A 26,461-nucleotide genomic window follows, 5' to 3' on the forward strand; every position below is an offset into this window, starting at 1 on the left:
CCCGGACGCCTGGATTCTGCGGGGAGGAGGCCGAGGGATGGGGCGCGGAGGCCTGGGCGCCAGCCTCCAGGCTCTCCCTTCCGGGGGGCCCTGGGGCGCGCGGCTGGGGCGGGCCGTGCGGAGGACCCCTGCCCGGGGGCGGAGCTGACCTTCCCGAGAGCCGCCCACCTCCGGGCCGCGCGCCGCCCTGCCCACCCCGGGCCAGCAACTGCAGGAGCGCGGAGAAGGTGGGCGGCGCCGCCGGCGATCGGGGGGCCGGGAAGGGGGATGCAGGCCTAGGCCGGGGCTGCCCCAGCGCACCACGTGGGGGCGGCCTGGGCGCGGCGGAGACCCAATGCTCCCGGAGCTGGGAGGAGGAGCGGCCGTTGGGGTGTGGAAGGCTGGGGGTGGGGGGCGGAGGAAGCTTCCGGAGGCGTGGTGGCAGCCTGGGCGCTCGGGGTGGGGGGACCCGGGGGCGGATTGGGGGTGCACTTGGACTGCCGGAGCGCAGAAGCTCAGAGAGGGGCGGGGCGCACGGCTGGACACGCGGTGAAAGGAGTGATCAGGGTGGGGGGCGCAGCGAGGCCGCTGAAGTCTCGGCAGTGGATGGGGGTGTGCATGCGGGGGCGCCTGGAGCCAGTGCCGGGCGCGGCGGGGGGACCCTGAGGACACCCGGGGGCGCCCAGGCGGCGGCTGGGTCCGCGGCGGCCCCTGCGCGCGGCGGAGACGTGAGCTGACTCAGGAGGGGCCGGGGCGTGGGGCGGTGCGGGTATCCGGAACGCCCAGCTGTCTCCGCAGGCCTCGAACTCGGAGCGGGTGGGGCCCCTGGAGACGCAGATAACGCCTCCGCTCGGCTCGGCGGCTGGAGCCCAGCAGAGAGGCCGCCCGCCGCGCCCGGGCGCCCTCGGCCGCGGGGTGCCCACCGCGCGCTGCGCCCACACCATGCCCGGTAAGCGGAGAACCCTCCTCGGCGGCCAGCCTCCGCGCTCTCCTAGCCCGGGTGAGATGGAATGCGCCGGGGGCGCGGGGGACCCCCAGCTCCCCGCTTTGCCCGCACAAGGGGGTCCCCACACTCCTCAGCGCCCAGCCCCTCGCTCACCCCGGGGGCTGGCGATTTGGTGCGATTGGCGACGACAGTGGGTGTCAGCTGCAGGGGGGGACACTTGTGGCTGTTGTTCACTGGCTCGGCTGTGCCCGACTCTCTGGGACCCCATGGACTGCAGCGCGCCAGGCCTCCCTGTCCATCACCAACTCCCGGAGTTTGCTCAAACTCAGGTTCATTGTGTCGGTGCTGCCATCCAAGGGGCTCGCCCTGGCTTGCCCCCTTCTCCTCCTGCCCTCAGAAAAGATGGTCAAGGGGCGCTGAGATTTGGTAATTTTCCTTCTGTGAAAGCTTAAGCCCTTGGAGGTTGGGTGGACCATTTTCTTGGCAGGCGCGGAACTGTGTGAGCGGCTTACCGCCATGCAGAACCATGGGAAGTTCGTGGGCCTAAAACTCTGGGAAGACAGATTGTCTCTGGTCCTCACCACGGTCAGACCAGAGACAGAGCTGCTTCTTCCCGTATAAAGAGCCGGGGTTAATCCCCGCTGCAGGGCAGCAGGCTGACTTTGGTGAGATGGCTGTGGCAAGCCGTGACTCCCAAGGGCTTCCATTGCGTCCTGTCTGCCTGCCCTCGGGTTTGGCGGGGACATCTGATTGGGACAGTGGACCTCAGAGGCTTAGAAATGGGATGATAAAATGTAACCTTCACCCATGGGAAAGATGTCTGTCCCGTTCTGTTTTCTTTCGTTTTTTATTTTCTGTGGGGAAGAGGGATGGTTTGGCCACCTCACCCAGCTTGTGGGATTTTGCCTTGCCGACCACGGGTGGAATGTGGGCCCCCAGCAGGGAGAGCTTGGCATCGTAACCGCTTCCCTGAGTACGTGCTAAGTATCTCAGTCCTGTCCGACTCTTTGCGACCCCATGGACCGTAGCCCCGCCAGGCTCCTCTGTCCATGGGGATTCTCCAGGCAAGAATACCGGAGTGGGTTGCCATTCCCTTCTCCAGGGAATCTTCCTGCACCAGGGATCGAACCCCCGTCTCCTGCATTGGCAGGCGGATTCCCACTGAGCCACCTGGGAAGCCATACCTAACCACTTGCCTGCCAGGGAATTCCTGCCTATTCCTGTTTTGTTTTGTTGTTTATCATGAAGACAATCTCTTCTTGCACCAAGTCAGGCCTGATCATTCATGAGAGCATTAAAAAAAAACAAACAACAAAAAAAAAATTCAGGTTGCTTTTTATTCTGAGGAGCGATTTGGTAATAAGTCACCAGGCGGCTTCCCAACTGTTTTCCACCTCCGTGCCTTAGAGAGGCGAAGTTGTTTGGGCCGATTTCCTGCTGTACGCCAGAAGGTTCTGTTGATGTGTGTTTCAGGGAGTGGCTTGGAGCTCTCCAAAAAAAAATACGCACTTTCTGGAAGCCAGCGAGGGTCTGTATAAATGGTGGCATTCAAGAGGGACGTTCGGGCCCATGGCCGTGGGGCTGGGCAGTGTGCTGCGGAGACCCCACTGGGGATTCAGCGCTCGGCCGGGAACAAAACGTGCCTTTGAGTGAAAGCGGAGGGGCCCCTGAGGAAGCCAGGGGTGTTATTTTGGGGGAGTGGTTGTTAGGTGGGTGGTGGGAGGGGAAGGAGGAGAGGAATTGGAGTAAACATTTCTTCCCGACCCCTCATAAAACCGACAGCTGCCACCATCTGCAGGGTGAAGTCGACTTTGGGAGATGTTTGGTTTTTTTTTTTTCTTTTTCACCGTGGGGCTGTCTGTGTTCCATGCCAGACGTCCCCGCCCTAACACCCCGTTGGGTGGAAACTCGGCCTTTCAGTGCGGTGCGTATGTGCTCAGCGGCTCAGTCGTGTCTGACTCTTTGCCACACCACGGACCGTAGCCCGCCAGGCTCCTCTGTCCATGGGATTCTCCAGGCAAGAACCCTGGAGTGGGTCGCTATGCCCTCCTCCAGGGCATCTTCCCCACCCAGGGATCGAACCCACGTCTCTTATGTCTCCTGCATTGGCAGGCAGGTTCTTTTCCACCAGCGCCACCTGGGAAGCCCTAATAAATAGATGGATAAATAGATGTTGTTAATATTAGTAGATAATGATAGATGACATGTAAGATGGATAGAGGATACGTAAATGTAGATGATAGATAAGTAGATGATAAATACATGAATAGATAGATGTTATCAATATTAATAGATAATGATAGGCGACAGATAAGATGCATAGAGGATATGTAGATATTAAGATAGGTAAGTAAGTAGATAAATAGGTGGATAAAGAAAAAAAGGGAAACAAAGTGAAGTCGCTCAAACAAAGTCCGACTCTTTGCAAACCCCACGGACTGTAGCCCACCAGGCTCCTCCGTCCATGGGATTTTCCAGGCAAGAATCCTGGAGTGGGTTGCCATTTCCTGGACGGATGTTATTAATGCTAATAGAGGATGATAGCTAGGTGGATGAGTAGATAGCCGTCTTTGGGGCTGCAGACTTGAGTTCTGAGTTTTCCTGTCGGTGATAACTCACAGCAGAGATGCCAGGAATCCTCAAGTCCTCCTTAATCCAAGAACCCCAGCCAGGGGTAGACAGGAGGCCTTTGGGCAGGCGGGCACTCACCCCAGCAGAATGCCAAGGTTAAGACGGGAAAACGGGCCTGGGAGGCTTGGGTCCTGCTCTTCTTTCCGGGGTGACCTTGCCTCTGGAGGCGGGGAGGACGCGGGGGCCACAGGGGAGCTCCGTCTGGCCGTGGAGAACTGAGCCGTGTGTGTCCCAGCCCCAGACCAGACGCTGCGAATGTTAATTTCTGTCGCGAGCTCGGGAGCCAAGGCCCGGGTCTCCTGATCCCTCCTTGGTTTCGTCCCGGCGGCCGGCTCGCTCTTGGTGACCTCAGAATCAAGCGGTTTAAAATTCCCTGTGAACGTCCACGTCACGCGTTCTTCGCACTTGGGACTGCCGTCAGCCTCATCGGCTGTGGGAGTCTCCCTCCCTGCTGCGGAGGCAGTGGGGAAACAGGGCGTTTTTGGTGAATGAAGCAGTCTTCCTTTCCCTTCTGCAGCCCGTCTCCTTGGCTTCATACAGCCGTGAGTTGCAGTCTTGCCAACGACTGGGGCGTGTGGGATTTAACTAATAGGTCTGGCCGTTTCCTTTTGAAAGCTCGGTTCTTCTGGCAAGTTGGGTGGGAATCCTCGTGGTAACTCAGATCAATCCGAGTGTTGTTTCCACCTTTGGCTTTGTGTTCACCCGAGACCCAAAAGTTTTGGGTGAGTTTTTGAGACTTGAATGCAGAATCAAATAAGTGGTCTGAGCTAGACACATGCGTTGTGCTAGAGCAAAAGGAAATTTTATTTTTTCAACTGAAGGATACTTGATTTACAATGTTGTGTTATTTTTAGCAAAGTGATTCAGTTGTAAATACGCATGAAAACTGAAAATTCCTATTAGGCTTTCCAGGTGGTGCTAGTGGTAAACAATCTTCCTGCTGGTGCAGGAGACCCGGGTTCGATTCCTGGGTGGGGAAGATCCCCTGGAGGAGGGCATGCAACTAACTCCAGGATTCTTGCCTGGAGAATCCCAGGGACAGAGGAGCCTGGTGGGCTACAGTCCATGGGGTCGCAGAGAGTCAGACATGGCTGAGCATATATTCATGTATATATCGTATATATATCTATATCTAGATATATTTGGTTATGTATGTCTTTATGTATATATTCATATTTTTAAATTTACATATATATGCGTTTTGGTTTTTTTAATTTGGAGATAGGGGCATGGCATGTGAGATCTTAGTTCCCAGACCGGGGATTGAACCCACGTCCCCTGCAAAGCCAAGAGCATAGTCTTAACCGCTAGAGCACTAGGGAAGCCCCTCCGTATTCTTTTTTTTTTTTTTTTCCATTATAGGTTATTACAAGATATAGAGTTCCCTGTGATATACAGTAGGTCCTTGTTGTTTATTTATTTTATATACAGTGTCTGTTTGTACATAAACAGAGTATATGATTAAAATTTCCTGGTGTATATAAGCAGATACTGTATATAAACTTACATTCACCAGCACCAGGAAATTTTAATCACACTCTGCTTGACTTTGTGTCATATTTAGTGTTTCCTGCATGCATGTGGGGTGTTTTCCTTTTGATTTTTTTTTAAGAATAATTTTATTTTAGTTTTTTTTTTGTATTTCAAGGAATTCTTTTATAACTGAGGTTTTATTGGTTGTTTTCAGGATCACTACACAGACGTTTCAATCTGTACACATTTCTTCACATATGTACCAGAAATCTAAAAGATCATGTAGTTGTGATTCTTAACAGTTATTCCAGTGACTTTCCAGCTTAAAATTTGGAGCAAACTTTCCTTAACAGGATATCAAGTACCAATATCTTCAAATATTGATATGTTGTTACATCATAAGTCCCACTGATTCACAATTTAATATCATATACACTACATACCCAAACTGTCAATCGTTCACAGCCCATTAACCAAGTTACTAGGGAAACTGGACTACCACGACCAAAGATGTTATAGTATAACGCACAAAATTCTGACCGGGAGAGCCAAGATCAAAAAGTGGTTTGCTGTAGGAAATAGTTCTACCAAAACAATACGGGAAGAGAAGTAATCTAATGTGTTCAAGACATTAAATGCACAGCTGACTCCAAACTGCCATTCAGTATGCTTTTGTATTATAGGATATAAAAGCTACCCCCCATCTATGGAATGTTAAGCTGACACCCAAGACAATCAAAGCCTCCCGTATCCAATATCCCACTATTTTCTGGTTGTACCAAAAAATAAACAACCAGCAAATGATTTCACCTCTTAGAAAAAAGCATTTACACTTAAAAAAATGGGATGAGGTGGGACTCCCTCCTTTTTAAAAATGTTTCTAGAGCTACTAAAAGACTTGCATTTGCAAAATAGTCGATAAAAATATTCCCCTGGATTGTGCAAGAAGGGAGACAGGGGCCACTGACAGGCCTGAGTGTGTGGCTGTTGATCAGACTTGGCTTCTTTCTCCTCTGCCGCATCAGAGGCCGGGCTCTCCTCGTTTCTAGTCTCCCCACTTTCTGCAGGCCAGCCTTCTTCAGTCTCGTGGTTGGCCACTTCGCCTGTTTTCCCTTCGCTCCTCTTCTCCCTTTTGTTTGCACTTTTTTGTCTGAAGCTTTATCCTTTCCCGCCGCCCTTTTTGGCTTCGTTTCCACGTTTGCAGGAGCCGGCTTAGCTGACCACCTCGCCGATCTCTCGATCTCTCGGGCTCCTCCTTCGCCGCCCCTCGGCGGAGCTGACCTTCCCCTTGGGCATCGTGGCGGCGGGGCGGCGGAGAGCCGAGAGGCTTCGCGAAGCTGAGCAGCCTGACCGCGGCCGCTCCTCCCGCCGCCCGAGCTGCTGGCTTTGTTTTCATTTTTGAATGACAGAATGCACGTCAGATGTCCCTGAAGCATATTTTAGAATATGTGTGCCTGCGTGCTCAGGCACCTCAGTCGTGTCTGACTCCCCGCGACCCTGTGGCCCGTGTGTGGCCCGCCAGGCCCCTCCATCCGCGGGGTTCTCCAGGCAAGGACACTGGAGTGGGTGGCCGCGCCCTCCTCCAGGGCGTCTTCCCCACCCGGGGATCGAACCCGCGTCCCTCACGCCCCCCAGTGGGCAGGCAGGTTCCCTCCCACTGGCGCCACCCGCGAAGCTCCCGCTCAGGCCCCGTCGCGAGGCTCGAGAGAGTCGGGGGAGACGCTCACCCCGCCGCCGACCCCGGGACCAGGCGGGGAGGTAACCGGCTGCTTTCGTCCGCAGTGTCCGACCAGGCGTTCGTGACGCTGGCCACCAACGACGTCTACTGCCAGGGCGCCCTGGTGCTCGGCCAGTCGCTCCGGGAGCACGGCGCCACCAGGAGGCTGGTGGTGCTGCTCACGCCGCAGGTGTCCGGCCCGCTCAGGTACGCCTCACACGCGCCCCCGGCCCTGCTGGCCGCGGAGGCGGGGGAGGTTCTCGGGCGCGGGCCGCGAGCTGGGCCGGCGCGCGCGGGGGCCTTGGACACGTGCAGAGGGCCTTGCGGTCGGTGTCAGAGCAAGGGGCTCCGGCCCGCTCAGGTACGCCTCACACGCGCCCCCGGCCCTGCTGGCCGCGGAGGCGGGGGAGGTTCTCGGCCGCGATCTGGGCCGGCGCGCGCGGGGGCCTTGGCCACGTGCAGAGGGGATTGCGGTCGGTATCAGAGCAAGGGGCTCCGGCCCGCTCAGGTACGCCTCACACACGCCCCCGGCTCTGCTGGCCGCGGAGGCGGGGGAGGTTCTCGGGCGCGGGCCGCGAGCTGGGCCGGCGCGCGCGCGGGGGCCTTGGACACGTGCAGAGGGCCTTGCGGTCGGTGTCAGAGCAAGGGGCTCCGCCGGGTGCGTGGCCGACCGCAGAACCCTTACGCGCGACGCCACGTGTGTGGAGAATGGTTCCTTGCCTCAGGTATGGAAATCAGTGTCATCGATTTGGGGTCGGGGAGGGGGAGTGGGGGACTTTGAGAAGCAGCCGTCCTACTACTCCACATGCATGCACACTCCTTAAGTCGTGTTACAATCTCTGCCACCCCGTGGACTGCAGCCCGCCAGGCTCCTCCGTCCATGGGATTCTCCAGGCAAGAATCCTGGAGTGGGTAGCCATTCCCTTCTCCAGGGGGTCTTCCCAGCCACGGGATCGAACCTGTGTCTTCTGCATAAGCAGGCGGGTTCTTTACCGTTGAGACACCCGGGAAGCCCACATCCTGAGCTAAGTTAAAGCATTTTTACTTTCCTTACATTTTTATGGAAATATAGCTGATAGACTGAGGCAAAATCTGACAGAGACTGTTGCGGGGAGGGGTGGTTCTGAGGTAATATGTAACCGAAAGATGAACATTGGAAGGTAAAATCTGATAAAAACTAGAGGTCTTTGTGGTAAGATCTGACGGAAACCAGGGGGTTCTGAGTCAAATTCTGACAGACACTGGGGGGTTCTGATGTAAAATCTGACAGAAGGAGGTTCATAGGTAAAATCTGACAGACAGTAGAGGTTTCTGAGATAAAATCTGACAAAACAAGGGTGTTCTGAGGTAAAATCTGACACAAAGTAGGGGTTTCTGAGATAAAATCTGACAGGACATAGGGGGTTCGGGGTAAAAATCTGACAGAAAGATGAACATTCTAGGGTGAGATCTGTCAGAAAGATGAACGTTATAAGGTAAAATCTGACAGAAACTAGAGGTCTCTGTGGTAAAATCTGACAGAAACTAGGTGGTTCTGAGGCAAAAATCTAACAGACAATAGGAGGATCTGAGATAAAGTCTCACAGAAGGAGTTTCTGAGATAAAATCTGGCAAGAAAGACCTTCTGAGGTAAAATTTGACAGAAAGATAGTCTTTCTGAGGTAAAATGCTTGCAGAAAAAAAAACAGAAAAATTTCTTGTTTTTTTCCCCCAACTTCCTGGTTGGCATTAGTTGTAAAGAACCTGCCTACCACTGGAGGAGACAGAAGACGTAGGTTTGATCCCTGAGTTTGGAAGATCCCCTGGAGGAGGAAATGGCAACCCACTCCAGTATTCTCGCCTGGAGAAACCCATGGACAGAGGAGCCTGGCGGGCTGCAGTCCATGGGGTTGCAAAGAGATGGACACGACTGAGCACATGCATCTGCAGAAGGATTTTTATCCCTCCAGAAGCTTTTAGAGAAAAACACTTCAGCATATACTCCAACAGAATGACATGTGAGCCACAAGGGACAGAAAATCTTGTGTTAAAGGGTTTCCTGGTCTCCTAGAATTTGGCCTGTCTTTCTCCAGGGTTATCCTCTCAAGGGTGTTTGATGAGGTCATCGAGGTGAACCTGATAGACAGTGCGGACTACGTCCACCTGGCCTTTCTGAAGAGACCTGACCTTGGAATCACCCTCACCAAGCTTCACTGCTGGACGCTCACCCGTTACAGCAAATGTGTCTTCCTGGATGCAGACACACTGGTGAGTATGGAGGCGGGGGAGGTCCAGACCTTCTGCCTGATGAGGAACCACCCACTCAAAGATCAGGCCCCTCTCTCCATTAGCAGGCTGCTAGCCCATGCTGGTGGATCCCCACCAGGGAATGTCCATCGCTACCACCAACACCATTTAGTCAGTCAGCATTTGGTGGAAGACACCCAGTGGTGTTGCTGAGAACACTGGGTTACTTGAAGGCCTGTTCCTTCCCTAGGACGAGTTATTTCATTATGTCACCTACACAAAATAAAATATTGGAAAAATGCTCTTCTTTGATTGTACCGTGAATTATACAGTCCTCGTGGGCCTGGAAACCTGGCTTCTTAAGCTATGGCATCTCCACTGTAGTCATTCGGGGTAGTGACCCTTGGTGTAGGAGCCCAGGTCAGGTACGTTCAGAAACAGCCATTGGAACATCGAGATGTGAAATGAGGTTGGAGTGTTGGAGATCCGTTCTGGGTTGTCTTGGTTGTGCAAAAGCAGTGTAGGAAGATGGAGGGGTGGAGAGGAAAATCAGAACAGAGGAGCAATCACAGTAATATTTTTTTTTCCAAACAGAGCACAATTTATAAAGCCAATGGGTGTGTTGAAAAGGAGTGCTGTTAGTGGTCAAGCCCTCAGGGGCAGTGCATGATATCATATTGACTTGCAAACCTCCGTGTTTGTGGATTTCCAGTCTCGTAGGTCACATTTGCTAGATGGAAGAAAATAAATACAATTAAGAGCATATCATCAATATATTGGGGCTTCCCTGGTGACTTAGACGGTAAAGAATATTCATGCAGTGCAGGAGACCCAGGTTCGATCCCTGGGTTGGGAAGATCCCCTGGAGAAGGGCATGCAACCCACTCCAGCATTCTTGCCTGAAGAATCCCATGGACAGAGGAGCCTGGTGGGCTACAGTCCATGGGGTCGCAAAGAGTCGGGCACGACTGAGCGACACACATCAATGTATCGACTTGTAAACCTCTGTGTTCATGGATTTCCAGTCTTGTCGGTTACGTTTGCTAGATGAAAGAGAATAAATACAACTAATTAAGTGTTCAAGTGTTCCACAGAGGATCTTAAGAACCTGTCGATGATAATTTTGTTTCACAGACGGTGTTGCTTCAATCCCTTGAAATAAAACGAGGGAGCCATCTTATACACACACTCTTCTCTTTGGAATATAAGCCTCAAAGAAGAGGGTCACTGAAAAAATTGGGTATAAATGTCCCATCACGGACCATTGTCTGGGTCATCATGAAGTTCCTGTTGCATTTCTCACTTGTATGTTAACACACTACTGACCGGGGAATTTTTGCAGAAAGTAATGCCTGTGGATGGTGATTTGTTACTTAAGTGAATATTGAAACACTTTGATCAGGAATGTTCAGGTAACAAAAGACCTGGTTCAATCTCTGGGTAGGGAAGATCCCCTGGAGAAGGGCATGCAACCCACTCCAGCATTCTTGTCTGGAGAATCCCATGAACAGAGGAGCCTGGCAGGCTACCGTCCATGGGGGCTCAAACAGTTGGACGCGACTTAGTGACTGAGCAACCACAAGCTTGCAGGCACATTCCCTTTCGTGATGAACTTGTCCTGGTCAGGATGTTTCCTGGGAGCTAAACAAGGGAATTTTAGCTTAACGCTCATTCTGTTGGAGGCAGGGTTCCTAGAAACAGAGATGGGCCATTGTGTATCATTTAAGCTAAAGTGCAACATCCCTTTGGTGATGTGTGTGCTCACTCGTGTCCAACTCTTTGTGACCCCATGGACTGCAGCCCGCAGGCTCCTCTGTCCATGGAATTCTGCAGGCAAGACTACTAGAGCGGGCTGCCGTTCCCTTCTCCAGGGGATCTTCCCGGCCCAGGGGATCGAACCCACGCCTCTTGCGTCTCCTGCATTGGCAGGTCGGCTCTTTACCCCTCCCTGAGCCACCTGGGAAGCCGTGTGCTTTATCCCTTTAGTGATGAACTTGCAGCAGAAGCAGTCGCGTATAGTAGCTCAAGCCGCAGACCCAGACCCAATCTGGAGTCAGGCTGGTCCCCTCCCGCCATGTCGTCCGGGGTCCCGCACGCTCTGTCTCCCCAGGTGCTGTCCAACATCGACGAGCTGTTCGACAGGCGGGAGTTCTCCGCGGCCCCAGATCCTGGATGGCCGGATTGCTTCAACAGCGGGGTGTTTGTCTTCCAACCCTCGCTGGAGACGCACGGCCTCTTGCTGCAGCACGCCACCGACCACGGCAGCTTTGACGGTACGCTGAGGGGCAGCTGGGTGTTTGTGGGCCGGCCTGGGGCCGTGGCCGCCCCTCTGACCCACCGGCACTGCCTCCCCGCCACCTCGTGCCTGTGAATAGCAAGATAGAGATGGGGTTTGAGGGACTTCCCTGGCGGTGCGGTGGCTTAGACTCCGAGCTCCCAGTGCAGGGAGGCGGAAACTACACCATTCGTTATTAACTTCTTTGGCTGCGCTGTAACTCTCTAGGGGCAGACCAAGGCTTGCTGAACAGTTTCTTCAGTAACTGGTCCACCGCCGACATCCGGAAGCACTTGCCCTTCATCTATAACCTGAGCAGCAACACCACGTACACCTACAGTCCCGCTTTCAAACAGTGAGTTTTTTAGATAGCTGTGGTTTGTGAAAAAATATGAAAGATGTGTCCCTTTTCATACATTTTCAAAATGATAGAGTTTTATATATAGTTGCAGTTAGATTTTCTAAGAAAATATGAAAGGTATAGATATAACTACACATTTTTTGAAAATATAGTTTATATAGAGTATATATTCTTTTATTATTTTCTTATTGAAGGATCATTGCTTTCAGATTTTTGTTGTTTTCTGTCAAATCTCAACATGAATTATGAGTATGAGGGCTTCCCTGGTGCCTCACACGGTAAAGCGTCTGCCTGCCAATGAAGGAGATGCAGGTACGACCCCTGGGTCGGGAAGATCCCCTGGAGAAGGGAACGGCTACCAATTCCAGTCTCCTTGCCTGGAGAATCCCATGGACAGAGGAGCCTGGCGGGCTGCAGTCCATGGGGTCATAAAGAGTTGGACACTAAACAGTGAGGGATGGAACCCACACTTCCTGCATTAGAAGGCGAAATCCTAACTCCTGGAAAGTCCCAGAGTGGGCGCAGTGGGCCATACAGAAGATAGATCTCTGGGGGGGAATATAATATCAAAATTTTATAAGAAAGCAATGAATTAAGAAAAAAAAACGTTTTCAAAGCTGTGAGGTTGGTGTGAGTGGTGATAACGATAAAAAGACAAAAGTCGAGAGGAGAAAATTTCCCATTTTGCCCAAGAAGCCAGTTTTCTGGTCTGCAGTTTTCGTTCTCTGCTATAAAATCTTTTTTTTTTTTTTTTTTTTTTAAATCTGTCACCGTTTTCAGGGTGAGATGATTTGGGCTATGAAACCGCCCACCTTTCTAAGACTCCCGATTTATTCTTTCTGTTGTGGGGCGCATCCCAGTGGGTTTTGGTTATGTTTCTTGGTCTACAGAGATAGAAAGACTGCCAATGTGGACTGACTATAAACAATTATTATGATTATTTTCTAATGCAAGTCTAAGTGGCCGTCACGAGAGGATGGTCCCTGAGCCGTCGAGGTGCATGTTTGCACCTCACTGTGACAATCCTGTGGTGGTCACTGGCTTTATTTTTTTTTAAACTTTACTGACTTTTGTCTGCGCTCGGCCTTCCTTGCTGCCTTGTGGGCTTCCTCCAGTCGGGGTGCCGGGCTTATCACTGCGGTGTTTTCCCTTGTTGCGGAGCACGGGCTCTAGAGTTGGTGATCACGGGCCTCGTCGCTCCGAGGCAGTGGGATCTTCAGGAGCCAGGGATCAAACCCGTGTCCCCTGCGTCGAGAGGCAGATTCTTAACCCCTGGGCCACCAGGGGGCTCCGTCCCTGGCTTTCTGGGCGTGGTCGCTCGCAAGAGGATAGTGAGATGCTTTTTCCGTGTGTGTCTCCTCCGCAGATTTGGCTCCAGCGCAAAGGTGGTCCACTTCCTGGGGTCCTCGAAGCCTTGGAACTACAAGTACAACCCCCAGACGGGCTCCGTCTTGGAGGAGGGCTCCGGGCGCGCCGACCAGCATCAGACGTCCTTCCTTAACCAGTGGTGGGGAATTTACCACCGGCGCATCTTGCCCCTTTGTGAAAACATCCGGAACAAGGACCACCAGGGGTCCCCAGGTCACACGGTAAGCGTCCTGACCGGGGATTAAAAAGAAAGAGAAAATTTCTGTTCACCGGGGATCAATTCTCTATGAGGCACACCTGGGCATTTTCTTCAAAGGCAGACGCCCCCATGTTCTTCTCATTTCTCCTCTCATTTCTAATTTTTTCCTTTAAAGACAGATACAGGATGTGTGTGAGTCACTCAGTCGTGTCCGACTCTGTGACCCCGGGGACTGTAGCCCGCCAGGCTCCTCCGTCCATGACATTTTCCAGGCAGGGATACTGGAGTGGGTTGCCGTTTCCTGCTCCAAGATATAGGACGTTATAAGCAATTACCAAGTTACATTAAAAATGAAGAAATCTGTCAATGTTTCAGAGGCGGATTTTCTACATAAATTTTTGTGTTTATAGTAAACTGCATCTTTATTTCCAAGAAAGGCACTTTCAAAGTGGTACTTGAAAGATGTTGTGTTTTTAACCTATTAGCCACTTTTGTGCCGATCCCATTTTTAATGTTAAAATTTGACAGTCGTAAATGCATTTTTGTTTCTAATATCCAAATACTTATTTTCTTATTTTAACTGTGATCCTTTTTCTGGGACGAAGAAGTTGGACTTCAAATTATAACATAGTTTTAAGACCCCACAAATAGTTTTCAGTTAAGTTAGGGTGTTAGCTCTTTGACAGTTCTCCATTCCAATAAAGTAAATTACATCCCCCCCTCAAATCAAGTGGTAACCATTTTGCATAATATAATTGTATCAAATCAATATGTTATATACCTAAAACTTACACAATATTGTATGTTAATTATATCTCAAGACAGTTTGGGGGGGAGAAGGAAGACAAAAAACCTTTCCCTTTAGAAGAGGAAAAAAAAATCTGTCAAGGACTACAATAATGGAAGAAATAAGATTTTTTAAAGTGCAGTTTTAAAAAATATTTATTTATTTGGTTGCGCCAGGTCTTCGTTGCGGCATGTGGTATCTAGTTCTTTGACCAGGGATCGAACCCGAGTCCCCGCTCATGGGCAGCCCAGAGTCTGACCAGTGCACCACCAGGGACGTATAGACATGTTTACTTAAAAATGAGGGAATTAGAAGATATTAAATAATGTTGACACACACCAGAAAGGAATTAGACGAGGAAAGATGCGTTATTTCACCGCAAGAAATAAAGACCATAGTTGGAAGTTAATGAGCTGCCAAAGCTTTAGGTCTTGTGGTCCTTTTCATCTGTAGGCATGTCCTGTATTTCACGTTGGAAGATGCTGAAAGAGGCAGGCAGTTTATTTATTTATTTATTTATTTTTGGGGTGCAAAATCGTGAATGTTTCATGAGCAGAACTGCGGCTGCGGTTTACCGAACCGACGCAGAAATGATTATTTAAATTAGCTGGCTTCGTCAGGGAAAGAGCCACTCATTGATTAAGTGGCTGGAAATGACTGATTACACACGCCGTTGGTGCGGGCATTTTCCACTTTCTGTCCCTGATTGAAGAGGCCGTGTAAGGCGGTGTCTGAAGAGGGCTTTTCAAGCTCTGGATGGGCACCCATCTGATTTTTTTTAAAGCGTAACGCTGCATGCTCTCCACACTGGAGTCTCTGCAGTGAATTTCAGTAGGCAGGCAAAAGACCTTTTAAGGTAAGGTCCCGGGGAATTTTCTTTCTTGGTCTGTTTTTAACGGGCACGTTTATTTGTACAGTGGAGTCCAGTGGCTGCAAATCCATGCATTGGGACCTTGAAAAAGAGTTCACTTTTTAGTGTTTTTATTGCGGTTTTTGTTCGGTGAAGCTGGGTGCTACTTTGCAATCAGAACCAAAACTTGCTTGCGACTTCTCTAGTGGTCCAGTGGTTAAGACATCACCTTCCAGTGCAGAGGGCAAGGGTTTGATCCCTGGTCGGGGAACTAAGATTCCTCATGCTGTACATTGTGGCCGAAAGATTGAGGAGAAGGGAAAAAAAAAACTTTCTCTGACCATTGGAGACCATCACATAGGCGTTTATTCAGATTCTTGTCGCTGATAGCAAGTTGCTTTTCTTTTCTGCCAAGCAATCTGCTTAGGCTGTTTTCTTTCTTTAATAGAGTCGCTCAGTTGTGTCAGACCCTTTGCGACCCCATGGACGGTAGCCCGCCAGGTTCCTCTGTCCATGGGATTCTCCAGCAAGAGTACTGGAGTGGGTTGCCGTTCCCTTCTCCAAGGGGTCTTCCAAACCCAGAGATCAAATGCACGTCTCCTGCATTGCAGGCGAGTTTCTTTACTGCTGACCCACTGCTAGGTACTGGGTTGTATGTGAAGAACGATAAAGCAGATCCAGGTGGTTCCAAGAAATGAAACATTGAGAGCGGTGCAGGGAGCCTGTGCCGTGGTTTCCTTCCTACCTGGAGCAGCAATGTGAACGTGGATGTTAGTGAGATTTGTAGAGAGGTCAGGAGTCTCTTGGACTGCAGGGAGATCCAACTGGTCCATTCTAAAGGAGATCAGTCCTGAATATTCACTGGAAGGACTGAAGCCAAAACTCCAATCCTTTGGCCACCTGTTGCAAAGAGCCAGCTCACTGGAAAAGACCCTGATGCTGGGGGAGATTGAGGGCGGGAATGAAGGGGACAACAGAGGATGAGATGGTTGGCTGGCATCACCCACTCGATGGACATGAGTTTGAGCAAGCTCTGGGCGATGGCGATGGACAGGGAAGCCTGGCGTGCTGCAGTCCTTGCGGTCGCAGAGAGTGGGACAAGACTGAGCAACTCCGGGCGGCTTTGCTAAGTGTGAACGTTTCTACGCAGGCTCGCCTCGGAGGCGTTGGGGTGCAGTGTTCCGGTGCAGCGGCCACGGCGGAGGGGTCGTGTGCGAATCCGGCGGAGGGGCCCAGGCAGGCTTGCTCTGCTGACGGCTCGGAGAAGCCCGTGGGGGTGGAGGAAAACATCCCTACTCTGGCAGCACGCCCTTCGGAAGAGGTCAGTACGTTGTATGCTCTGCACAGGGCGATGGCCGCTCAGGCTCACTGGTTACCATGGAAACGGGGGATGCTCCCTGGACAGCCGGGGACGCAGGAGTGGCGGAGCCTGTCTTCAGGTTGCTCTGGCGTCAGTGTGAATGCATGTCGCCCAGTCACGTCCGAGGAGTGCATCTAGCTTGTCTATGCAGGTGGTACTGGAAGCTGGTCGTGATTAATCTCTGGCCTCAGGCCCAAAGCCTGAGATCAGAGTCTGGCTCCTCCAGCCCGAGCTGTGTGAGCTGAAGCAAGTTTTACCAACCTCTTTGGGTGCCTGTCAGCTCATCTGAGAAATGAGTGACAATGATAACGACCGCTGTCTCACAAAAGGGTGGGGAGGCCGTTGTTCAGCCGCTGAGTCTGACTCTCTGCGACCCCCTGGACTGTAGCCCCGCCAGGCTCCTCTGTCCATGGGGTGCTCCAGGCATGAAGACTGGAGTGGGTCGCCATGCCCTCCTCCAGGGGGTCTTCCCGACCCAGGGGTCGAACCCTCCTCTCTTAAGTCTCCTGCACCGGCAGGCAGGTTCTTTACCACGACCGGCACCTGGGAAGCCCTGTATTGGAGTATAGCCGAGTGCAGAGGGTAGGGACTCAGCCATTCATATACATGCATCCATTCTCCCCCAAACTCCCCTCCCATCCGGGCTGCCACATAAAAGGCATTTTCAAACCCCTTTGTCACTCTTGAGACTTAGCATACTTCACTGATGGGGGTGGGATCTGGGGGCCCCGTGGAAGGGACGTTGTCCTTCCCCTTATCTCGCAAATAGCTCTCCGGGAGCTGTTTCTTGATTATGATAAGACAATAGACGTTTCGATCTTCAGCCAACGTTTCTGTGGGACGTTTCTCTTCTACACTTTAGCAATTGAATCGGTGATTTCCAGGCAGCTTCCATGCATTAGTAGAATTTTGGAGTTGTGAATTCAAAGCCACCCAAACAAATTGAGAAAAAAGAAAAAAAGACCCCGGTTTGGACCTTGGAGGTCGTTGGGAAGTGAGCTTATTCCTAAATTTTTTTTTAAATTTGTTCTGCTGTACCCTGAAGCTTTCCCATCACCTGGCTGTGGCCCCAGGAAATGGCTCTGTGGGTTAAGCAGAAAGCATCCGCCTTGCAGGAATGTGAACACTCTGTGGATTAAGCTCTTACGTTCCTGCAGACCCGCCTCCCTGCTCTGCCAGCAGGAGCCACACCCGCGATGGGAATTGAAAAAAAAAACGAACTATACTCGACTTACCGCACTGTGTTAAGTCTCACGTGTCCAGCAGAGTGCTTCAGTTATTTGTGTTTTTTCAGATTGTTTTCCATGGCAGGTTATATAACAAGGGACTGAATATAATGCCCTAGGCCATACAGTAGGGCCTGTTCGTCCGGATTTTTTGAGAAGAGTCGGCATTCGCGTTAGATGTTTGATAGTCAGACTCTGTGGGGAATCTCTCAGAAATAAATAAATAAATAAAAGGAAATAATTATATAAATGAATATATAATTTAAACAATAAGCATAAATGTATCATATTAATATATTAACATAAATAAATATAAAAATATAATTTTATATTTATAAATAAAAACAAACAAAATACAAATTAATGTAAATATAAATATAAATAGCAATATATAGTATAATTTAATATAATTATATTAATCTTTATATTAATATGATTAACAAATTAATCTACACAAACATAATTTATATAAATAATATAGTATAATTGATTAATGTAATAATCAATATATTAACTATGACATATTAATAATATAGTCATATCAGTATATTATTATAAATAAATATAAATAAGATAGAAATCATTTTATTAAAAATCTAAATTAATATGAATATATGTTATATTAATATATTAATTTAAATAAATAAAATTAAAATTAATAAAACTAATAGAAAACCTTTCCAACTGCAATGGTTAGTTTTATGAGTCACGTTGAGCAGAGTAATGGGTGCACAGAAGCTGGTGAAACCTTATTTCAGGGTGTGTTTCTGGAAGAGATTAGCATCTAAGGACGTGTCTATCCGGACTTCCCTGATGGTCTAGTGGTTAGGACTCCATGCTTTCACTGCCGGAGGCCCTGGGTTCAATCTCTGGTTGGGGAGATCCCACATGTTGTGAGGCGTGGCCGGAAAAAAAAAACAAGAAAGAAAAAACAAAGAAGAAAAGACTATTTTCCGATGAGCATGTGTGTCTAAAATTGAGAAAGTCACGGCGCTTCTATACGTGAAAGTCACTCAGTCGTGTCCAAAAGCAAATAAAATAAAAATGTTTAAAATATAAACTTTGGGGGAGGAAGTGGGCAGAAGACCTAACTACACATTTAAGTCCCAAGAAGGCGTGGAAGTGAAAGCCGCTCAGTCGTGTCTGACACTTTGCGACCCCCCAGACTACATAGTCCATGGAATTCTCCAGGCCAGAATACTGGCGTGGGTAGCTATTTCCTTCTCCAGGGGGTCTTCCAACCCAGCGATCGAACCCAGGTCTCCTGCCTTGCAGGCGGATTCTTTACCAGCTGAGCCACCAGGGAAACCCAAGAATACTGGAGTGGGTAGCCTTTCCCTTCTCCAGGGGGTCTTCCCGACCCAGGGATGGAACCCAGGTCTCCCGCTTTGCAGGCAGATTCTTTACCAGCTAAACTATAAGGAAGGGGTCCTTTTTACAGTGTCTGTGCCTATATTTCATTATTTTGCACTCCAAGGTCATCTTTCTGGAGAAGACAATAGCAACCCGCTCTGGTATTCCTGCGTGGAGAATCCCATGGACAGAGGAGCCTGGCGGGCTGCAGCCCATGGGGGTCACAAAGAGTCAGACACAAACTTCGCGACCAAACGACACCGCAGCAGACATCTTTGCAATTAATTATTCTGCGTTGCTGCCACCTACTGACCGTCTAGTGCATGACCCGCTCTGGGTTCCTTACTTGGGGAATTGGGAACCCAGTCCCCTCCAACCCCCCACCCCTCTCACCCACCCCCCACCAAAGAAAAGAGAGAGATTATTTTCATAAATCCTGTAAATAAGGAGGAGACGGGTCTGGGACGCTTATTTCAAACAGTAGCATTTGTGTGTCCGACTCTTTACGACCCCGTGGACGGCAGCCTACCAGGACCCTCTGTCCGTGGGATTCTCCAGGCGAGAATACTGGAGTGGGTGGCCATGCCTGCCTCCAGGGGATCTTCCCCACCCAGGGATGGAAATCAGGTCTCCTGCAGCTGCTGCATTCCTGGCAGATTCTTTACCGTTGAGCCCCCGGGAAAGTCCCAGCCCCCAGTACACACAGGTCAGCTTCTGGCCCGCGTCACGCCCAGCCAAAGGGGGAGAGAGGCGTGTTCTGCCCTACATTCTGCAGTCATTTAATAATGACCCAGGATTCCTGCCATTCCTCTGCTCCATCCCCTTCCAAGGCGGCTCCTCGAGAAACAATTTCGGCTTCCACACTGAAGCCACCTGATGTCGCCCGTGACGCGTTGAGTTATCTCCTGCCCGCCGGGATGGTCTTCACCATGTGCCATCCGGGGAAGAGTCGAGAGGAGCCGCTTGCATGGTCTTCTCTGGGGTTTGTCTTCCTGTGGCATTCCAGCTGAAATCAGAAGAGGTCCTCACGGGACGGGACCATCACCAGACCTGCGGGGACCCCGGGGGGCGGAAAACTCTTTGCCACCTGACCACCCAGTCTGAGTTGGTGATGCCATCCGCCCATCCCATCCTCTGCCGTCCCCTTCTCCTCCCGCCTTCAGTCTTTCCCGGCATCAGGGTCTTTTCCAGTGAGTCAGCTCTTCGCATCAGGTGGCCAAAGGACTGGAGCTTCAGCTTCAGCATCAGTCCTTCCAGTGAATATTCAGGGGTGATTTCCTTTAGGATGGACCTGTTTAAACCTCCTTGACCTGCTTCTAGCTCAGCTGTATTTGCACCGGTGGAGGCAGGCGAACACAGATGAGGCGTTTTTAGTTATCTGCCTGAAGCGTTGTCCTAACTGCTTTCACTTTTTTTTTTTTAAGACGTTAGGTTGGCCAGAAATAGAGACTTGTGCTGAAGTGCGACGTGACCCGTTGTCAACACCTTCCCCCCAGTTTGCAGACCTCACAGAGATCCAAAGCTATTCGGTATAACTCACTGCTACTTCCTTTTTTTTATTTAATGGCTGCACCATGGAACACAGGGGATCTGAGTTCCCTCAGCAGGGATGGAACCCACATCACCTGCAGCGGCAGACTTCTTAAACAACACCTGTGTCGGCTGGCCACCAAAGGAGACGCCCCATGTGTTTCTCCTCTATCCCGTGACATTTCTGAGTGGTTTCCCCCTCCTTGTGTTGTTCATGAATCACTTTACTTTCCAGGTGGATAAGACACCGGGGTTTTTGCCCGCCTAAATCCCTGAGTTCCTCTTCTATCTTGCTTTAGGAAGGAATAGAAAACTATTAGACGCTCAGTCGTGTCCCTGACTCTTTGCGACCCCGTGGGCTGTAGCCCGCCAGGCCCCTCTGTCCATGGGATTCTCCAGGCGAGGATACTGGAGTGGCTTCCTGTGCCCTCCTCCAGGGGATCTTCCCGACCCAGGGATCAAACCTGAGTCTTTTATGTCTCCTGCGTTGGCAGGCAGATTCTTTACCCCTGAGCCACCAGGGAAGCCCATACATATACATGTATCTATTCTTTTCCAGATTCTTTGGCCAGGTAAGTCATTACAGAGTACTGAGCAGAGTTCCCTGTGCTGTCCAGCGAGTCCTTGCTGGTTCTCCATGTTAAACACAGCCGTGTGTCCATGTCCATCCCAGACCCCCTGACTGTCCCTTCCCCCATCCTTCCCCCTGGTGACCATCAGGTTATTACAGAGTATTGAGCAGAGTTCCCTGAGCTGTCCAGCAGGTCCTTGCTGGTTCTCCATGTTAAATACAGCCGTGTGTCCATGTCCATCCCAGACTCCCTGACTATCCCTTCCCCCATCCTTCCCCCTGGGGACCATAAGGTTATTACAGAGTATTGAGCAGAGTTCCCTGTGCTGTCCAGCAGGTCCTTGCTGGTTCTCCATGTTAAACACAGCAGTGTGTCCATGTCCATCCCAGACCCCCTGACTGTCCCTTCCCCCATCCTTCCCCCTGGGAGCCATCAGGTTATTACAGAGTATTGAGCAGAGTTCCCTGAGCTGTCCAGCAGGTCCTTGCTGGTTCTCCATGTTAAATACAGCCGTGTGTCCATGTCCATCCCAGACTCCCTGACTATCCCTTCCCCCATCCTTCCCCCTGGGAACCATAAGGTTATTACAGAGTATCGAGCAGAGTTCCCTGTGCTGGCCAGCAGGCCCTTGCTGGTTCTCCATGTTAAACACAGCAGTGTGTCCATGTCCATCCCAGACTCCCTGACTGTCCCTTCTCCCATCCTTCCCCCTGGGAACCATAAGGTTATTACAGAGTATTGAGCAGGGTTCCCTGTGCTGTCCAGCAGGGCCTTGCTGGTTCTCCATGTTAAACACAGCAGTGTGTCCATGTCCATCCCAGACTCCCTGACTATCCCTTCCCCCATCCTTCCCCCTGGTGACCATAAGGTTATTACCGAGTATTGATCAGAGTTCCCTGTGCTGTCCAGCAGGTCCTTGCTGGTTCTCCATGTTAAACACAGCCGTGTGTCCATGTCCATCCCAGACTCCCTGACTGTCCCTTCCCCCATCCTTGCCCCTGGTGACCATCAGGTTATTACAGAGTATTGAGCAGAGTTCCCTGTGCTGTCCAGCGGGTCCTTGCTGGTTCTCCATGTTAAACACAGCCGTGTGTCCATGTCCATCCCAGACTCCCTGACTGTCCCTTCCCCCATCCTTGCCCCTGGGGACTGTAAGGTTATTACAGAGTATTGAGCAGAGTTCCCTGGGCTGTCCAGCAGGTCCTTGTTAGTTATCTATTTTATATATAGCATCAGTAGTGTATATATGGCAATCCCAATCTTGTCCTTTGAAACGTTAACCCTTACATCACCTAACAAATGTCAGCATCTCGTCTTGTGCAAAAAGTTAAAAGGAAAGTTCAGAGTAGTAAATCACACCAAATGACTTTTTAAAAAGTTTGTTTGTTTGTTTATTCTTTTGACTGTGCTGGGCAGCTTGCGAGATATTAGTTTCCCTATCAGAAATTGAGCCAGATCCCTCGGCAGTGAAACGGAGGAGTTCCAACCGGTGGACCAGGGCTCAATGGGTAAAGAATCCGCCTGCAATGCAGGAGACCCAGGTTGGATCCCTGACATGGGAAGATCCCCTGGAGAAGGAAATGGCAACCCACTCCAGTATTCTCGCCTGGAGAATTCCATGGACAGGGAGCCTGGCGGGCTGCAGTCCACGGGGTCGCAGAGAGGAGGACACGACTGAGCGACTAAACCACTGCTCTACCACCCACTGGACCACTGGGGGGCAGGGGTCCCCCTAAATGGCTTTTTTTTTTTTTTTTGCACGAACCATTTGTTTGATCCTAAAGAGAAAGAGTTCTCTGTCGCTCTGGTTCTGGGAAGCCCCCTGCAGACTAACAATGCAACAATTCTGTTTCCAGCGGCGGGCGGAAAACACAGGAGGTGCCCCACCCGAGGACGCCTTGGAACCCAGCCGGGAGCCCCCTGTGGATGTCAGCAGGGACCCCAGTCCCCAGGACGCTCTAGAGGTGGTGTCTCCTGTCCCAACCGTTCGCCTCTCCCAGCTCCCGTGATGGGCGCTGTGGGCTCTTGCAGCGGCCAGCTTGTCCATGCACGGGTGTTATCTCGATTTCAACCTTGCCTGTTGAGATGAGAACTTTCATTCTTCTCCCGCTGTCTCAGATTCACCTGGCTTCTCTCTGGCCTTTGCCCTTGGCGGTCGGTCCACCCGCTTTCCTGTCCTCAGCTCTGATCATCACGCCCATTTTCTCTTGCAACGCTGTTCTGCAGAGTTTAATTGACCCGAAGGGGCTGGGCTGTGTTTTCTGCACCCTGAGCTTGGGAGATGATGCACAGATGTAAAACCTGGGAAACTGGAGGGGCGGGCGGGGAGATGTTTTGATCCTAATCCAGCATGCATTGATTTCTTCTTGCAGAAGGACATGAAAGATGCTTTCCAGCTAAGACTACCTTTTACAGATGCCCTGGTCTTAAATTTCAGGCTCTTTGATGATGCATTTAAGCAAGTTGATGGCTCATGTTTCTAACTATGATGTATTAACACTTTTTGTTGTCGTTGTTGCTGTTCACTCGCTAAGTCGTGTCCATGGACTGCAGCATGCCTGGGGTTTCCTTGGAGTGATAATAGTGAAGAACAGGGGTGTCCTTCACCATCTCCCAGACTTTGCTCAAACCCATGTCCATGGAGTCGGTGATGCCATCCAACCATCTCGTCCTCTGTCGTCCCCTTCTCCTCCTGCCCTCAATCTTTCCCAGCGTCAGGGTCTTTTCCAATGAGTCGGCTCTTCACATCAGGTGGCCAAAGTATTGGAGCTTCAGCTTCAGCGTCAGTCATTCCAGTGAATATTCAGGGTTGATATTAGTTGGAGCAAATATAGCTCAAGAGCTGACTGCTGGGCGGAGGATAAAATTGGTATTGATGTTTTTTTAATTGTGCCTTGGTCTGTGGAGGCCACTGTAACAAAAAAAGGACCACAGTCTGGGTGGCTTCCGAATAACACGAAATGTTACTTCTCGTAGCTCTGGAGATTGGGTGTCCCAGTTTCAGGCACCAGCAGGTCTGGGGTCTGGTGAGAACCCCCTCTTCCTGGCTCACAAGCATCTCCCTGTGGGCTTGTCTTTTCCCCAGGTGGACCTGACCATTTCCGTCTCCCAGATCTCCATCGAAGAGAAGCTCAAGGTCCCGAGCCCCGAGGAGGAGCGGAGAAAGTGGGAGGAGGGACGGATGGATTACCTGGGGAAGGACGCCTTCGCCCGCATTCAGGAAAAGCTGGACCGCTTCCTGCAGTGACCGCGCCGTTCGGGTGAGCGGTCCTGTTCCGTCAGCGTCCAAAGCCCTTTCCGAGGAGGAGCTCTTCACCACGTGCCTGTTTACGGTCGATCCACCTGAGTGCCTTCTGTCCGCCCCCGTGGTCCACCCAAAACCCAGGTCGAAGCCCCGCGTGACCCCAGGTCCCCATGCCTCTGGGGCTTCCCCGGGGAAGTCCCGTCTCCTTTATGCCTTACTGGTATATCACTGCAGATGGTGACTGCAGCCATGAAATTTAAAAAAACCCTTGCTCCTTGGAAGAAAAGCTATGACCAACCTAGACAGCGTATTAAAAAGCAAAAACATCACTTTGCCCACAAAGGTCCGTCTAAGTCAAAGCTACGGTTTTTCCAGTAGTCACGTATGGATGTGAGAGTTGGACTATAAAGAAAGCTGAGCGCCGAAGAATTGATGCTTTTGAACTGTGGTGTTGGAGAAGACTCTTGAGAGTCCCTTGGACTGTAAGGAGATCCAACCAGTCCATCCTAAAAGAAATCAGTTCTGAATATTCTTTGGAAGCACTGACGCTGAAGCTGAAACTCCAATATTTTAATGGGATGCAAAGAACGGGCTTATTGGAAAAGACCCTGATGCTCGGAAAGATTGAAGGTGGTAGGAGAAGGAGGCACCAGAGAATGAGACGGTCGGATGGCATCACCGACTCGATGGGCATGAGTTTGAACAAACTCGGGGAGGTGGTGAAGGACAGGGAAGCCTGGCGTGCTGCAGTCCATGGGGTGGCAAAGAGTCGGATACAACTTAGCAACTGACCACCACCAACAGCAGCAAAAAGGAACATGAGGATAGTCTTCTGGTCAATCCTGGGTCTCTGGACTTGCTTGAAGGAGCTCAGGATTTTCTCCTGGACAGATGAGACCACGTCCGTCCTATGTAGGGTTAGCTTAAAGCATTGCAGATCTTCAAACGCATAGCACTCAGAAAGGTATTGAGCTCCCTGAGAACCTTCCAGAATGAGTAAGTCCTTTTCTTGAAGACGAGGTCAACGTTTGGATGTCTTGAGTGTGACTGTGGTGTGAATTTTGCCAAGAGTGGCTGACAGACACCACGGCTGGGCTTTCTCTTCTGCAGAAATACCCAGAGGGACTTCAAGGTGTGTTGACGCAGTCCGCATGGGGACACGTCAGAAATATTTGGAAGGAGATTCTAGCTGGCTTGGGAGAGACGACCTCTTCCAAACTGGTTTACCTACTGGTGTAAAAGACGTCCCAGGTGGCGCTAGTGGTAAAGAACCTGCCTGCTAACGCAGGAGATACGGGTTCGATCCCTGGGTGGGGAAGATCCCCTGGAGAAGGAAATGGCAACCCACTCCAGTTTTTTTTTTTTTTTTTTCATTTTGAACTTTTTATTTTGTATTGGGATGTAGCCGATCAATGTTGTGAGGGTTTCAGGTGGATGGCGAAGGGACTCAGCCAGACGCAGACGTGTATCCATCCTCCCCCAAACTCCCCTCCCATCCAGGCTGCCACGTGACACTGAGCACGCAGGAATAAGCACCCAGGGCTTACGCCCAAGGGTGTCCGCTGGTCGCGTGCTCACGGTGACTGGATGCGGGCAGGCTGTTTCTCTGGAGGCGAATCCGTGCGGGCCTGAGGACACGGGGCTGCCCTCTGCTGGGTCTCACTACCTCACTTCACAGCACGCACTCGCGGCCCTCGGCGAGCCCCGCTGCAGCTCAGCTGTGTGGGGACAGTCCTCCGTTTTGTGACACTGGACACCGTGATTCCACCAGAGAGCCGGACTTCAGAAGCATCCTAGTGCTGGGAATGAAGGCAGCGTGTCAGACCCTCTCGTGGGGGTCCGTGGGGGTGGCCACTGCAAGGATAATTAAAGCCAGATGTCAGCTGCCGTCCTGAGGAGGAGGAGGAGATGCTGGCCAGCACAAAGATAATCGAAGCTGGACATGGGTCACCGTAGTAAAGACAAGATGCAGGTTCTAAATGTTTGAGTGGTTTATTTATCGCTTCCCCAGCTGGCTGAGTGGTAAAGGATCTGCCTGCCAATGCCGGAGGTCTCAGGTTTGATCCCTGGGTCGGGAATATCCCTGGGAGAAGGAAATGGCAACCCACTACGGTGTTCTTGCCTGGAGAACCCCATGGACAGAGGAGCCTGGGGGGCTACTGTCCATGGGGTTGCAAAGAGTGAGTCAGACACAACGCATACTGCTGAAAATCATCACCTGGATTTGGAAGAAGGTTGAGACGGCTTTGTTCAAATCCACGTGGGGTCCGAGGGGACTTCTGGGGTTTGTTGTGGCGTTTGCTGTGAGAGGCACGTGCTATGGAGGGGCTTTTATTTTTTATCTGTGGGTGAATGACCTGGCGT

The 26,461-nt window shown here is 51.0% G+C and overlaps 1 protein-coding gene across 4 annotated transcripts; it reads left to right on the forward strand.

The window, feature by feature from the left end:
- On the forward strand, positions 1 to 26,077 carry GYG2 (glycogenin 2). 4 transcript variants are annotated; one of them, XM_065916635.1, is made up of 11 exons: positions 1 to 227; positions 778 to 928; positions 6,812 to 6,953; positions 8,819 to 8,993; positions 11,083 to 11,245; positions 11,476 to 11,602; positions 12,975 to 13,197; positions 15,963 to 16,133; positions 20,176 to 20,280; positions 22,710 to 22,817; positions 23,939 to 26,077. In XM_065916635.1, exons 2-11 carry the CDS (start codon positions 922 to 924, stop codon positions 24,098 to 24,100), a joined length of 1,383 nt encoding a protein of 460 aa, XP_065772707.1. In that variant the 5' UTR covers positions 1 to 227; positions 778 to 921; the 3' UTR covers positions 24,101 to 26,077. The 4 variants fall into 4 exon arrangements, with proteins under 4 accessions (XP_065772707.1, XP_065772705.1, XP_065772708.1 ...); XM_065916633.1 differs by lacking the exons at positions 1 to 227; positions 20,176 to 20,280 and adding an exon at positions 299 to 370; XM_065916636.1 differs by lacking the exons at positions 1 to 227; positions 20,176 to 20,280; positions 22,710 to 22,817 and adding an exon at positions 299 to 370.
- Positions 26,078 to 26,461: the final 384 nt, after the last annotated feature.

Source organism: Muntiacus reevesi, chromosome X (assembly GCF_963930625.1).
Source record: "Muntiacus reevesi chromosome X, mMunRee1.1, whole genome shotgun sequence".
Classification (NCBI taxonomy): Eukaryota; Metazoa; Chordata; class Mammalia; order Artiodactyla; family Cervidae; genus Muntiacus; species Muntiacus reevesi.